At 40.2% G+C, this 15,423-nt stretch overlaps 2 protein-coding genes across 3 annotated transcripts in view; one reads left to right on the top strand and one right to left on the bottom strand.

Annotated features, from left to right (window-relative positions):
• MRPL37 (mitochondrial ribosomal protein L37) overlaps positions 1–11,177 on the bottom strand; it is a 15,351-nt gene extending 4,174 nt beyond the window's left edge. The window contains exons 1-3 of the mRNA XM_042463268.1: positions 10,672–11,177; positions 4,489–4,672; positions 1,629–1,744 (exon numbers count right to left, since the gene is read on the bottom strand). Of these exons, the coding sequence (XP_042319202.1) occupies positions 1,629–1,744; positions 4,489–4,672; positions 10,672–11,047 (676 nt within the window). The 5' untranslated portion in view covers positions 11,048–11,177. The remainder of the gene's footprint in view (positions 1–1,628; positions 1,745–4,488; positions 4,673–10,671) is intronic.
• The window catches only part of LOC121928490 (NADH-cytochrome b5 reductase-like), an 18,898-nt gene continuing 14,226 nt past the window's right edge, over positions 10,752–15,423 (top strand). The window contains exons 1-2 of one of the 2 annotated variants that reach the window (XM_042463270.1): positions 10,752–10,890; positions 14,509–14,684. In XM_042463270.1, the coding sequence (XP_042319204.1) occupies positions 14,509–14,684 (176 nt within the window). In that variant the 5' untranslated portion in view covers positions 10,752–10,890. Of the gene's footprint in view, positions 10,891–14,508; positions 14,689–15,423 lie in introns of both variants that reach the window. The other variant, XM_042463269.1, reaches the window with a different exon arrangement.

Below are 15,423 nucleotides of genomic sequence, written 5' to 3'. Positions count from 1 at the left end.
CAGTCCCTCATTAACTGAACTAAGAGTGCAAATCTGTGATTGGCAGATATGCAAGGCATATACTTCAAACACTCATTAATTAAAAAATATTCAAAATGACAACCAACTTATATCACTTGAGTATCTAGAAGCAACTGGGAAACCATTTCTTTGGAGCTAACTGTTGTCAATAATGGTGAGGAAAAATGGGGCATATAAAGACCTTACTATGACTGGTTCCAAACCTACTTCAGCTCTGCCAAGTGTCTAGCTGAACCAACACACTGAATTTAAGCTTCAGTTCACTGTCTTTCTTGTCACTGAATCATGGCCAAAACAAAATGGCACTGATGAAAACCTAACATTATTTTGAGTAACATTTAACACTGTCACATAAAATATGTATGTCTGTTCCCACATACAAGAGTATGAATTACTGAAAAGCATTTTCCACATCCAACATACAGCAGGACCTTGTTATCCACTGGGGTTTGGTTCCAGGATCCTCCGTGAGTAACAAAATCCATGGATGCTGAGGTCCCATTAAATATAATGGCATAGCAAATTGGTGTTCTTTATCAAATGGCAAAATCAAGGTGTGCTTTTCGGAATTTATATTTTTGGGAATATTTTCAAGCTGTGGATGCTTGAATCTGTGGATAAAAAATCCATGGATAAGGAAGACTGACTGTACGTGTTTTGCTTTATGCATAGCACTTTTTAATATAGCAGCAATACTCTAGCCGTGTTAGTATGGATCAGTATGCAAAAGGATCTTGTAGCACCTTTGAGAGAAAGAAGTTGGTATTATCAGCTTTGGAGACTGATCCAAAATACACTGCAAAAATAATCCAGTTTGAGACCTCTTTAATTGCCCCAGCTCAGCGCAAGTGAATCTGGAGAAATTGTAGTTTATTGTGGCACCAGTGCTTTCGGACAGAAAAAGGCTAAATGTCTCACAAAACCACAGTTCCCAGAATTCCCCAGCCTTGAGCCAGGGCAGTTAAAGCGGTCTCAGATTATTTCTGCCATGACTTAGTGCTATGGAATTCTGGAATTATAGTTTGTTTGGGGCACCAGAGCTCTCTGACAGAGAAGGCTAAATGTCAAAATACAAAACTACAATTCCCAGAATTCAATAGCATTGAGCTGTGGCAGATATAGTGGTGTCAAACTGGATTGTTTATGCAGTGTGGATACAGCCTTAGTCTAAAAAAAAATTTATGCTACCAACATTTTTCTCTCAATTCGCTTCAAAGGTGCTACGAGATTTCTCTGCATCCTAAAAAGATAATTCTAATGGGGTGAGAATTGTCAAACCTACAAGATGATGTGGCCGGGGGGGGGGGGGGGGGGGGTTAAAAAACTATTTTGCATCATCCAAGGCAGATAATTACTAAATAATAATATATTAGTAACTAAAAAATACTGTTTAAGACCCCAACCCTGCCTCAAACAGCCATAAAAAAAACAGACCCCAGAGAAACAAGATGTCACTTCAGGTCACCCAACCCATAGGTGCAAGCAAAGTAGTGTAGATCTGTGGAGGTCAGGAGAAACCTAAAATGGTACAATGCAGCCCTATAAGCTCTTGAGCATACCCACTCCTCTTCTGTAGGGATGAGTAGGCCTTGAAACCTTTCACTAACCTCGTTCCCATGTAGCTGCTACTCGGTAGTCTTGGGCCACCATTCTTTTAGTCAGCAAGGGATATCTGGTAGTCGCCATCCTGCACAAGTGAAGTAAATCTTCTAGAAGCACAGAGCTTCAGAACAAGAGGTTAGTTAGATCTATTGGTTTTTGGCTATTTGTATGCATTGATTACAGCATATACAAATGGGGAACACAAATTAAAATGATAGTTATGGTTAACTCATTAAATAATGGCAGCTAATGTTGTTTCCATCAACTAATGCAATACATGAATACAGAAAACAACCCCATGCTAAAAATATCCATACAAAAGTAACCTAAAAGTTATGACAAATATAAACTACATATTTTTGTTTAATTTATTCTGATTTGGTAGTCAAATGGAGAGGCAAAGTGAAGACTATGAGGTACAGAAAGTGCATTTATTGAACCTCAGCACAAGAATTAGGGACAACACAATTAAGGTGATCGCAAGAGGTTCAATATAAAGTATTTCTCCAAAGAACATAATTAATTTATGAACACTGCTGCCATAAGATTACTTCACAAGAACTGCAACCAAATTCACTGAGGACAAATCTACTGACAGCTAAAGGAAGCCTCTGTTTGGAGGCAGTATATCTCTCAATTCTAACTGGTGGTGAGGCTACTCCCTACTCATCATTTACTGGACATCTTCAGTATAACTCCCTAATTTCATTCTAACCTGTAACTACAATGACCTGTAACTGCAAAAAACATTCATTTCACTCATTTACCCCCTGCCTTCTGTCCCATCGCATCCCTCTGCACCTATTGCTGGGTCAAGCCTGTGCTCCTGTACTTTACAAGTGCCACTCATATAAAGTATACAAACTGGAAGGCCTTGGGAAAACACTTCCCAATGTTTGAAAGATGCTTTAAAAACAAATAGTATAGCTGGACGCATATTAGACTCTTACATCTCATAAGATTTTACAGTTTAAAAGAGGGTCAAGCACAAATACATGCAACACCTCTAGCTCTAAGAGTAGAAGCACTATTGTATCCTATATCAAGGATGAAAGGGTGCTCCAGTCACAAAGATAGGTAAGATTACTTGCTCCCCCAACAAGCAAGCACAGTGACTGGAAGGAAGCAATGTCACAATAGTGAACTGTGCCTGTTCCTGGAGAGGTCTGATCTGACACAGTGACAAGTCTCAATAACATCCCATTTGGATTAGTGCAAGGTGCTGTAGTGGGACCACCTTTGAAAAAGTTGGTATAAAGAGCCAGACAGTTAATTGGAGCTGGTTAACAGGAATCATACAGCTCCCCTGTTTCAACAGCTCCACAAGTTGTCAGTCTGTTTCCAGGCACAATTCAAAGTGCTGCTTATGTCCTATAAAGCCCTATATGCCTTTGGTTCAAGATATCTGGCAGACCACATTTCCTCATTATGAGCCAGCCCTGGACTCTAAGATCCACAGGTGAGGCCCTTCTTTCAGTCCCACCACCTTCATGGGTACAGGTGAAGAGAACACAAGAGAAGGCCTTCTTGTTGGCCAACCCTTGATTTCCCTAAGGAGGCTACAATGGCCTCCACTCTGCTGTCCTTCTGTGAGAAGGAAAGACATTTTAGGGAGGCTTTTTAGAACTGATGGCTTTAAAGAAAATGACTGTAAAGGGGTCCTGTATTTTTTTTTAACCGTACTGGTTTTTTTAAAAAACCTTTTAAAACTGTATGTTTTCACTTGCTTTAATATGGCTAAAAGTTTAATTCTATTCTAATGCTGAATTTATGAACATTTTAATTATATTGTAATCATTTTAATTTGTAAGCCACTTTGAGTTCCAATTCAGGGGAAAATATAAAATAAAGCTAACAATAACCACAACTTATATTTTACATTGAGTATTTATTTAAATTGTACTTGATGCCATTTTTTCTTTATAAAGAAAATGTATGTTTCTCCATTTTTGTACTACTCATGTATAAATCTAGAAATTTTAGTCAAAAAATCAACCCCAAAAATTGAGTCAATTTATCCACGGGTCAAAATAAATAACATACTTTAACTCTTATAAAAAAAAAGGAACCACCCTTGGTGAAAAGACAAGAGTATAATCTGTCCTGGAAGTAATGACATCCCCTCAACTCTCCCATCCATCCAGCTTTTAGGATGAGCACAGTTATGCCTGCCAAAATTTTGTTTTTTGGCATTGTTTTCCTTTCCTTCACCCTTTAGATCCCTTGTTAGATGCCCCTAACTTTTATCTTCAATTTATCCATGAGTCATATCAAAATACATAATTTGGGCCCTAAAACCTGCCCTTGACTTATACACGAGATTGACTTATAGTCAAGTGTATACACTATATTACAGTTTAACTTACCAATGTGAACACAGGTAACTACATTAAATGCTTTGGAATTTTTAACTTATTTCTTAATATTATTCATTTCTTTCACCACATGTTAGAAATTACCATCTTAGAAGCACAAAGGAGTGGACAGGTTCAGGGGCTAATTCTTGCCCTCAAGACTCACAGGGAGCTTGCAGGCCTGAGAATGTTCAGAAAAACAAAACAAGAGATCCACTTCTACTTTTGTTTTCTAAATGGAGATGAAATGTTAAGGCTTTGTTCTCATTTTTACCACAAAATTGCTCATGGAAGTCTCCCAGAGTAGAAAAATGTTCTCCCTGCACACGCACACATAAAAAAAAGCCCTCCCAGTGTCAGGGAAGGGTGCACTAGGCAGACTCTGGTTGAAAAAACAGCTTTGCAGGCACTTTCCCCACTTCTGAACTACAGCGACATCATCTGTTATAGCAAATCAAAAATAACATCTAGAATTAACCACTAGAAAGAAAGACTTAAAACAAAGACTTACTAGTTGACTTCTTCTGGTGTAAGTTCCTCAGTGCTAACCCAAAAAAGCGCACGAGAGATGGCATTTTGGACTCTCTCATTCTGGCCTTCCCATTCATGAGCTGTGTCATTCATTATGCTAAGTATCTGAGGGGGTAAGCCTTCTACTAGTTTTGTCTTGGTAAGCCACAATGCCTGTTTTACACCTACAGACAAAGAAACACATTGCTAGAGGACACTGTATTCTGTACTGCCATTCAGGTTATATGAGAACTGAAGACACTAGCGTCTTCCACCACCATACTTTGAGGGGGTCCGGAAATGAACTGCGTTGAAACACAAAATATTACATTAGACAACCAGTGAACTCCAGTTGCAACAGAAGGACATGGCTCAGTTGTTTTCTTAGAGCAATGAGTCAGGATTTTGATAAACTAATTCACAGGCTTGGATTACTATTTGCCACCAAGCAGCCAATGCACAGAACTAGTTTACATGTTTGTCACTCTGCATATTCTATTTTCTTACATCTATTAATAATTATTTTCCTCTGAAGGTAACTTAGGTGCATAACTATAAATACCGCAAATAAATAAATAAATCTACACCATAGAAATAATGCAGTTGGACACCAGTTTAAATACTGTAACTCTTTTGAAATCTTTTTTCATCTTGGATTTGTTGTTATTGTTGTTAGTAGTAGTATTCCGATTTCCCCCCAAAACTGGGACTCGAAGCTGCCTAGTTTTACAAGGTCTTGAACCTTCCCTGTGAAAGAGTGCTGGTGCCTCACAAAACTACAAATCCAAGGTTTCTGTAGGATAGAGCCATGCATTGTTTCTGCACAATCAGTGAAGTTTTGATCTGAAAGACCCAAGTGTAGCAACATCATCTTATGCAGTATAACTGCATAACATCATCATCTTACATAATATCCTTGTAGTACAGGAACATTATCTCACTTTTCATACATCTCATATTTCCTCTGTTGAGGAATTTCACATCTCATATGAAGGATTTACATACATTTTGCTATTGGGTAGCATTTCCAATATATTTGAGTACAGTGGATCCGTTCCAGACCGCCCCCCCCCCCCCCCGCTCGGCCAATCCCACATAAGCTCAAGTGCCCATGTTCACAGCGGCGGGCGTGCGCCCACCATTCAATGGATTGCAGCACAGCTTCCACGTAAACCGTAAGCCATGTATGGAACGAGCTGCACTTCAGTATACAGGCATCCCTCCATATTTGCGGCTTTGATATTTGCGGCTTTGATTATTCACGTATTTCATTACTATGTTCTCTCTAGGACTATCTAGGTCCTCCAGTGCAACTCTGTGGTCAACATCTACCAGACACCGACCACAGAATTGCACTGGAGGAGCTACAAATACTTAGTGAAGTGTTTTCTCTAGGAATCTCTAAGTCCTTCAGTGTGATGTTTGGTTAAAGTTGAGTTATGCTGGAGGACCTAGATATTCCTAGAGAAAACATTAATAAATTCTGTGAATAATCAAATACGCAAAAGTCAAACCCACAGATGTGAAGGGATGAGTGTATTTTAATGTCTAATATTTCAACTTCATAAACTGTTTAATTGTTTTTTTAATTTTATACTTATATTTTTATTAATTCATTTGTACAGTTTTAAGTTGTATCTTTCAAATATGTCATTAGCCACCTTGGTATTATAAGGAGAAAGATGGGATATAAATGAATATGACGACGACGATGATGATAGGACAGTTCCTATGGCCAGCTTTGTTTTGTTTTCTTTTTTACTGGGATTACCACAAACTGACCAGATGGGATCTTTTTCTTCACACCCTTCCCAAAAGCATTATGCAAAAGGATCTTGCAGCACCTTTGAGACTGAGGGGTGAAACAGACCACTATAAAAAGCTGGCTTCCAGCCAGATTGAGGGTGTGGTGTACAGATGGCACACGTCCCCAAGACACCCGGAAGCCAGCTTCACACCAACCGGCTGCCCACATACTGGCTGGCTTCCAGGCTCTCCGGCGGCATGATGTTTACACGTCGCAATCTGCTGGAGTGCCTGAAAGCCAGCTTCTGTCTGCGGCGGGGCAAAAAAGCTGACTTTTGCTGCCACAAAAAGGAACAGCTATTTGCTGCTTCTTTTTGGACCAGCAAAAAAGTCGGATTGGGGCCACAGTGTGTGGTTGCCCCAGCCCCAATTCACCTTTTTCGGGGGGGGGGGGGTTTCAAGCCGTCCCTTTGGATCTATCTGTTTTGCACCTAACCAAAAGACAGAAGATGGTACCATGATTAAACATTGATCAGGAAGGAGGATGCAGCCAAGAAATTAGAAGAAGACAAGGAATGGGAAGGGCAGTTATGAAAGAACTGGAAAAGATCCTAAAGAGTAAAGATATACAGTCAACCCTCCACATTCACAAGGGTTAGGGGCACAGGACCCCCGTGAATGTGGAAAACCTGCAAATAAAAAAACCACAATGTTTTCACTTGAAAGAACACCTCTCTAGGAATCTCTGCCAGACACTGACCACAGAATTGTGCTGGAGGAGCTACAAATGCCTAGTGAAGTATTGCCTCTAGGAATCTCTAGGTCCTTCAGTGCGACTACTGATTAAAGTTGACAACAGAGTTGCACTGGAGGACACATTCCTAGAGAGAATATATTAATAAAATCCATGAATAATCAAATCTGGAAAAGTCAAAGCCACAAATGTGGAAGGATGAATGTACAACTGAGCACTAAAATGAAAATCATCCAAGCCACGGTATTTCCCATCGCCATGTATGGATGTGAAAGTGAACAGTGAAGAAAGCCAACAGAACAAAAATCAACTCTTTTGAGATATGATGCTGTGAAAGAGTGTGTTGGATACCGTGGACAGCCAAAAAGACAAACAAATCGGTCTTAGACCAGATCAAGTCAGAAATCTCCCTGGAAGCCAAGATGACTAAACTGAAGCTATCGTACCTCAGACACATCATGGGGAGCCATGATTCAATGGAATAAATAATGCTAGAATAATGCTAGGAAAGGGGGAGGGAAGTATAAAGAGAGGAAGACCACACACCAAATAGATAGACTCAACTAGGGAGGTTACCAGTATGAATTTACAGGACCTAAGCACAGCAGTGGAGAACAGGGTGTTATGCAGCAAATTATATTACATATATTACATATGACTAGTACCATGTTTCCCCCAAAATAAGACACTGTCTTACACTTATTTTTCCTCAAGAAGACACACTATGGCTTATTTTCAGGGGATGTCTTAGTTTTATTACGTATGGTACAACAACCTACATTTATTCAAACATAATTAAGTCATCATAACTATCCAAATCCGGAATTCAATCCTGAATTTCTTGCGCCTCCATTTCCTTTAGAACCATTGGCCCCAATCTTTCTGCTCCCTTCCCGGCCCCTTCCGTTCCGTGCCAGGCCTATCACTAAGTCTTATTTTGGGGGTATGGCTTATATTGCACAAATATTTAGAAATCCTGCAACGGCTTATTTTATGGGTATGTCTTATTTTGGGGGAAACAGGGTAATACGATTACAGTCTAACTTCCATCCACAGGGCCACCATGAGTTCAGGGGTCAGCTGGAAGGCAGCTAACAACAAGCATGAGTTTCGTAGACTTGAGCCTGCTTCCTCTGATGACCAAATGCATCTGAGGAAGTGGACTCAAGTCTATGAAAGTGTGTGCTAACAACTTTGCACTTTCAGTTAGGCTGCATCTGCATTGCAAAAATAATCTATTCTGACTCCAGTTTAACTGTCATGGCTCAATGCTATGGATTTCTGGGAAATGTAGTTTGGTAAGGCATCAGAGCTCTCTGACAGGAAATGATAAATATCTTACAAAAACTGTAATTCACAGAATTTCATAACCTTAGGTCAAGGCAAATGGGGGTCAAATCAGATTATTTCTGCAGTGTGGATCCATCCTTTGTCTTCAAGGTGCTGCAAGATCCCTCTGCAAACTGAGGCTGCACCTGCACCACAGAAATAAACCAGTTTGAGAGTACTATAACTGCCATGGTTCAAGGTTATGGAATCCTGGGATCTGTAGTTTGCTATGGGCTCCAGAGCTCTATGACAGAGAAAGCTAAATATCTCAGAAAGCTACAAATCTCAGGATTCCATAGCACTGGGCCAGGGCAGTTGAAATGATGTCAAACCCCATTTCCCCCCTGCAGTACAGATCATATCTAAAGAGATTACTGAACTATCTTCTTACAGTGCTGCTATTCCACTCTGACTGCCTCCTATTGCATTCTGGGATTTGCAGTTGAGGGAGGGGTGTTTAGAATTCCCAGCCAGAGCTCTTAGGCCTCACAGAACTACAAACCCCAGAATGCAACAGGAGGCAGCCAGGGCACTCAAACTGGAAAAGCACCACTAAAAGAGTGCAGTGAAGTCATCTACTAACTGCTCACTATTAGCAATAGCAGCTTCATTTATATACCATGGTTTACAATGTACAGTATAAGCTAATTAATAATAATAATAATAATAATAATGATTTATTTATAGCCCACCCAATCACAAGCTGGGTACTCTTTTTAGCAACCTCAGAAGGATACAAGCCTAAGTCAAGCTTGACCCTCCCCTCCCTTGGGTGGTACTGAATTTGCAACCTTATGATTTGAGAGTGAGTGGCTGCAGTACAGGCGTTTAACCACTGTGCCACCAGGCCTCCCTGGTGTCACAACAAACTACAGTCCCCAGAATCCCATAGCCTTGAGCCAGGGCAGTTGAAGTGGGGAATGAATCGGAATGTTTTTCAATCCAAGGTTGTGAGTTCGATCCCAGTCAGGGGCTCCAGGGCCATCTCAGCCATTATTAGTAGTAGTAGTAGTACAGTAGTAGTATCCTGTTCTTATCCCAGAACTGGGACTCCGAGGAGCTTCACAACATTTAAAAACAATACAATTAAAAACACAGAAAAGTGATACATTAAAACAGAATTAAATTGTTAGAATATTAAAATACGTTAATTATTCAAAGAATAAAAATACAGTTAAAAGGTAAAATATTTAAACACTTAAAATGATACAACACCTAGCTGGTCCTGTAAGGACATTGTTTTAAAAAGCCTGCCTGCATAAGAGGGTTTTAACCTGCCAGCGGAAGGCCAGTAAGAAGGGGGCCATTCTGGTCTTCCTGGGCAGGGAGCTCCAAAGTCTAGGGAGAAGGCCCTCTCTCGCATCCACACCAACCGTAATTGTGATGGCGGTGGGATGGAGAGAAGGGCCTCTTCAGAGGATCTCAGGGCCTGGGCCAGTTTATACTGGGAGATGCAGTCTGCCAAATATTGTGGACCTGAGCCTTATAGGGCTTTATAGATCATAACCAGCACTTTGAATTGTGCCTGGAAACTAACTGGCAGCCTTGCATCCTTCCATAGGTTGCTAAAATGAGTACCCAGCTTGTTGGGGACAATTAGCTTACACACTGTGATTCGCTTTGTTGTTATTATCCACCCTTGAGTCGGTTTCAACCTAGCAGATGAGACCTCTCCAAGAATTACTATAGTCCACTTCTCTGCTCAGGTCCTGCAAATTCATACCTGTGACCTGCTTAATAGAGTCCATCCATCTAGTGTGTGGCCTTCCTCTCTTTCTGCTTCCCTCCACCTTTCCTAGCATTATTGTTTTTTTTCCAGGGAGTCATGCCACCTCACGATGTGCCCAAATACGACAGCCTCAGTCTTGTCATCTTGGCTTCCTCTAGGTGTCTGGACTGATTGCTTAGGGAGCGCTTAAGTGCACTGATAAGGAAGGGGACATGCTAAAACAAAAGACAGTACTTACCCATAGAGAAACCATACTTGCCCATAGAGAATCATTGGAAAATGCTTGTCCATAGCAAATATTCTCCAATGATTCCCTATGAACAAGTACTGTATGGCTTCTCTATGGGCAACCATTCCCCAATGTGAAGTCGAAGGCTTTCATGGCTGGCATCCATAGTTTTTTGTGGGTTTTTGGGGCTATGTGGCCATGTTCTAGAAGAGTTTATTCCTGATGTTTCACCAGCTTCTGTGGCTGGCAAATATTCCCCAATGTTTCCCTATGGGCAAGCATTCCCCAATGTCTTCCTATGGGCAAATAGTCCCAATGTCTTTCTATGGGCAAGGATTCTCCATGGATTCCCTATGGGCAAGGGTTCCCCAATGTCTTCCTATGGGGAGGCGGCTACCTTCCTGGAGGCGGGTCCCTCGGTGGCAGATGAAGCAGGGCCTCTCCTTGTAGGCGGGCATCTCCTCCTGCGGCGGGCAGCGGGGCCTGTGAGGGTCGTGCCAGCCTCGCTCCCAGACGGGGAAGGAGGGCTTGGCCAGCCAGGGCACGCGGTGCAGCTTCCCCTCGTAGGTGACCACGTCCAGCTCGGGCACCTGCTCTCTCACCGGCGGCGGCTTCCGTAGGTACCAGGGCAAAGGGGCGCCCGGGGGAGGGCCCCGCACTGTCCAGGGAGTGCGAGGGAGCGGGCCGCGGGGGACCCGAGGGCCGTAGAGGGACTTCGCCCGGCGAGGAGGCTCCCACAGCGCCCGCCGGGGCCATCGCCGCAACGCCAGCATCGTCGCCACTTTCCTCCTCGATGTCACCGCGGCGGCAGCAGCAGCAGAGGCCTCAACCTTCCCTGGCCAGAGTGGCCGCCGCCATTTTGACTCCGCTCCTGGCCCAAAGCATGGCGGGTAAAGGGGCGGGGCTCTTCCCCTTTGATTGGCAGCGGAGGGCCGTTTCTCTGAGCCGATGCCCCGCCCCCTCCCCAACTGAGTCAAGTACTGTAGTCGACTGTTGCTGAGGGAATGTTCTTCTCAGGGCCAAAACAACACAGGCAGCAGGGATTGTTATTGACCCTGACTGAGACAAGCGCAGTGCTTGCTTTATTATAGAGTATAAATAAATGTTAAAATAAATGTATAAATAAATATTATATAAATATAAAAATGAATATTAATATAAATATAATACATATATAAATCAATATATAAATAAATATTAAAATATGTACTGTAAATGAATATTAATATATAAATATAATAGATATATAAATAAGTATATAAATGAATGTTAAATAAACTATTTAAATAAATGTTAAAAATAAATATATCTATAAATGAATGTTAAAATAAATATATGAATAAATATTAAAATATATATGAATAAATGTTTAAATAGATATATAAATAAATGTTTATATATATATATATATATATATATATGTGAATGTTAAAAGAAATATATAACTAGCTATTAAAATATTAAATGAATGTTAAAATAAACATATAAATAAATATTTAAAAATATATAAATAAATGTTAAAATAAATTAATGAATAACTATGTCTCACAGATCTACAGTTCTGAGAATTTCATAGCACAGAGCCATGGCAGTTAAAGAGGTGTCAAACCAGATTATTTCTGCAGTTTGGACTCAGCCATAGTCAAAATTCAAACCATTACGCCATGTCTGCATATATCTAAGAAAAACTACCAATACAGCTTAGGTATATAATTTATTTTTATGTTATTTTATTAATTAATAAGAGTCCATCAAGTATTTTACATTTTGATACAATAATGAAAATTATATATAACTAGATATATTGTATTCCTGTTAATCCTTTTATAGGTCTACCTATATCACACCAAATGAGAATACATCCTTTTCCATTATCGATACATCAAGAAACACACAACTTTAGGTATAAATTTTAGAAAGGGTTCTAAAATCTCTCCATATCAGAACTCACAGATTAATACATATTTGAATACCTGGGAAGGTTTTAAAAAATCAAGAATTGCTCCAAGTTTTATTAGTTAAAAATAAAGAAACAGTAATAAGGAAATTATTATTATTGTTCCTCTGATTTACCCAGAACCCCCTTCCCCAACAGATAGTAATATCAAATAACATAATTCTAGATTGATAGCATAAAAGCAACTAAATAATATCTATTTAAAAGTGATTTTGTATCTTCAGGTCACTTATTTTTAGTGTGTAGAGCCAACATACCAAGAGCTGGACAATACTTTTATCAAGTCCATCCAACATGTGACAGAATCATAGAAATGTAGAGTTTGAAGGAACCACAACAAGGGTCCAGCAACTTGTTAGTACAGTGGTACCCCGGGTTACGAATTTAATTCGTTCCGCGGCGCCGTTCGTAACCCGAAAGATTTCGCAACCCGAAAAAAGGCTTTCCGCTAGCGCTGGAAAGCTGCGGCTTTTAAATTTCGTGCCAAAAAGCGCCGAAACACACTGAAAAAAATTTCGTAACCCGAAAAATCTTTCGTTACCCGGAACAGTTTTTTCCAAGCTAACTTTTTCGTACCCCGGAAATTTCGTAACGCGATCAATTCGTATCCCGGGGTACCACTGTATCAGGAAACCCCAGCCAAAGCCTTACAAAGAAGATTGCCATTCAGCCTCTGTTTAAAAAGCTCTTAAGAAAATTCCCCTCAAAAGCAGTTTATTCCACCCTGAAAAAAGTTTCTACCATTAGAAGATTCTTCCTAATATTTAATCAGAATCTCCTTTTTTGGGGGGTGGAGGGGACATTTAAAATCATTGGCTTAATTCTTACCCACTTATGCAGCAGTAGACAAATTGGCTCCATCTTCCCCATAACTGCCCTGTGAATAAGGTAAAGATACCTCATATCACCTCTCTGTCTTTAGTTCTCCAAGTTAAATATACCATGCTCCACCAACCATTCTTCATAGGGCTTAACTTCCAGACCCTTTATCATCTTGGGGCTCAATCAGACATCATTTTTAGCGCAATTATGCAAATCATCTCACTCATGCATTCCGGGTTTGTTATTCACACTATGCAACCACTATCGATGCTCATTGCTGCAAATTCAGTTGCTCACATGTGCCAGCACAACTAAAGATGGAGTTGACAATGTGAATTCATTTGGAACATGTTCAAGATATTCAATGTTTTATACCCCGATATCAATTATCTCAGATTAAGTGGGGGGTAGCACCCCTCCCCCCAAAAAAACCATAATCGGATGCATTCAGGTTGCGTGTGAACAACAGAGATTCAATCTGGATTCATCCTGGATTATTTTCAAAGTGTGAATAACCCCTTCACACAATACTTCAAATGAGATCTGACCAAAGCAGAATTGTTGTTGTGCACCTTCAAGTCATTTCTGACTAGCAGCAACCCTATCATGGGTTTTTCTCCACAAGATTTCCTCAGAGTGGGTTTGCCTTTACCTTCCACTGAGGCTGAGAGAATGTGCCTCGCCCAAGGTTACCCAGTGAGTTTCCATGGCTGAGCAGCAATTTGCACCCTGGTCTCAAGTCAAAGAATCATAGAGTTGGAAGAAACCATGTGGGCCATCCAGTCCAACCCCTTGCCATGGAATACACAATTAGCAATAGAATTGTACTATTACTTCCCTTGACCTGGACACTACAGTCCTGTTGATGCAGCACAGAATTGCATTTTGACATGTCAAGCCAGTTGTGAACCATCTTATTTTTGTGCATCTAATTTTTTCTTGCCCAAACATAGTACCTTCCATTTATTCCTGTTCAAATTCATTTTGTTAGTAGAGATAACTCTCACTTAATGAAGTACAGTAGTTGTGCCCTGCATATTACAGTTCACCTTCCACATTTGCAGTTTTGACTTTTGCTGATTATTCACGGATTTGATGAACATGTTCTCTCTAGGAATCTCTTGGTCTTCCAGCATGACTCTCTTTTCAAATATCACACTGGAGGACCTAGAGATTCCTAGAAAGAACACTTATCTAGGTATTTGTAGGCTCTCCAGTGCAATTTCTGGCAGATCTTGACCATAGAATTGCCCTGGAGGACCTAGAAATCCCTAGAGAAGTTCTTACAGCCTACGTTTGGCTGTCACCCAGAAATATGTTTCATTGGTGTTGGTGGAACTTGTTTCCAATGAAGGGCTGCACTTCTATAGAATTCAAATCCATGTTTTGATACAGCAAGGAGAGACATCTCCACACAGTAATTTTAAACAACTGACATTGATTTTCACTTTATAGATGATGGACGATAGTGAAGATATCTGGTTATCTCTCAAACCCATTGAACCATTGCCCTCTCAATGCTGTGGCAGTGGCTGTAAACCCTGCATCTACGATATATATCAGAAAGAACTGGAGCAGTGGAAAGAAGCTAAAGCCAGAAAAGATAGAAGCCTCCTGACCAGGAAGAAGCAGCAAGTAGAAATATTTAAAATATTTGAATAATAAAATTTCAACTTGAGCAGTTCAGTTTTTTAAAAAAGAAAGCTTGGAAATGCAGTCAGCCCACCACATCTGTGGATTCTGCACCCAGCAATTGCATCATCCAGAGCTCAAAAATATTTCACACACAAAAATTCCAAAAAGCAAAACCTTAATTTTGCCATTTTATATAAAGGGACATTGTTTTACTATGCCATTGTATATAACAGGACTTGAGCATCCATAGATTTTGGTTTTGGATTTGGTTTCCTGGAACCAAATCCCAACAGATATGAAGGGCTCACTGTAAATCTCATTCATCTCAAACCTACTTCTGAGAATGTTTGCTTAGAACTGCATCCTCTAATGTATTTGTTGATAATCTCTTTTGATAGCCATTGGGCAAAATGAAACAAAACACAACATTTCTGTAGTAAGAATACACAGGGTAATACATAAGAGGAAGTTCAGTTTATGTTACTGAAAGTAACAGCAATTTTCAGAGAGTTAGTTTGGTATTACTTCCAACATGCTCTTTTTGTCAGGTTATGCCTTTACTTAATAAGTTCTCATATTGCATCTTAAAATTAATGATCTGGAGTAGTTTCTATCATGCCAGTCTCTTGTAAGGATACATTTAAAAAGTAAGCCTTTTTGAAAACAGATACATCAGATTTCTTACCTGTTGAATATTTGTAATTCTAACATTGTGTCTGTCAGACTCCTTTCCCA

The sequence above is a fragment of the Sceloporus undulatus genome, chromosome 4 (genome assembly GCF_019175285.1).
Source record: "Sceloporus undulatus isolate JIND9_A2432 ecotype Alabama chromosome 4, SceUnd_v1.1, whole genome shotgun sequence".
Classification (NCBI taxonomy): Eukaryota; Metazoa; Chordata; class Lepidosauria; order Squamata; family Phrynosomatidae; genus Sceloporus; species Sceloporus undulatus.
Note: the sequence above shows the minus strand (reverse complement) of the source record. Positions and strands in the feature narration are given on the sequence as shown.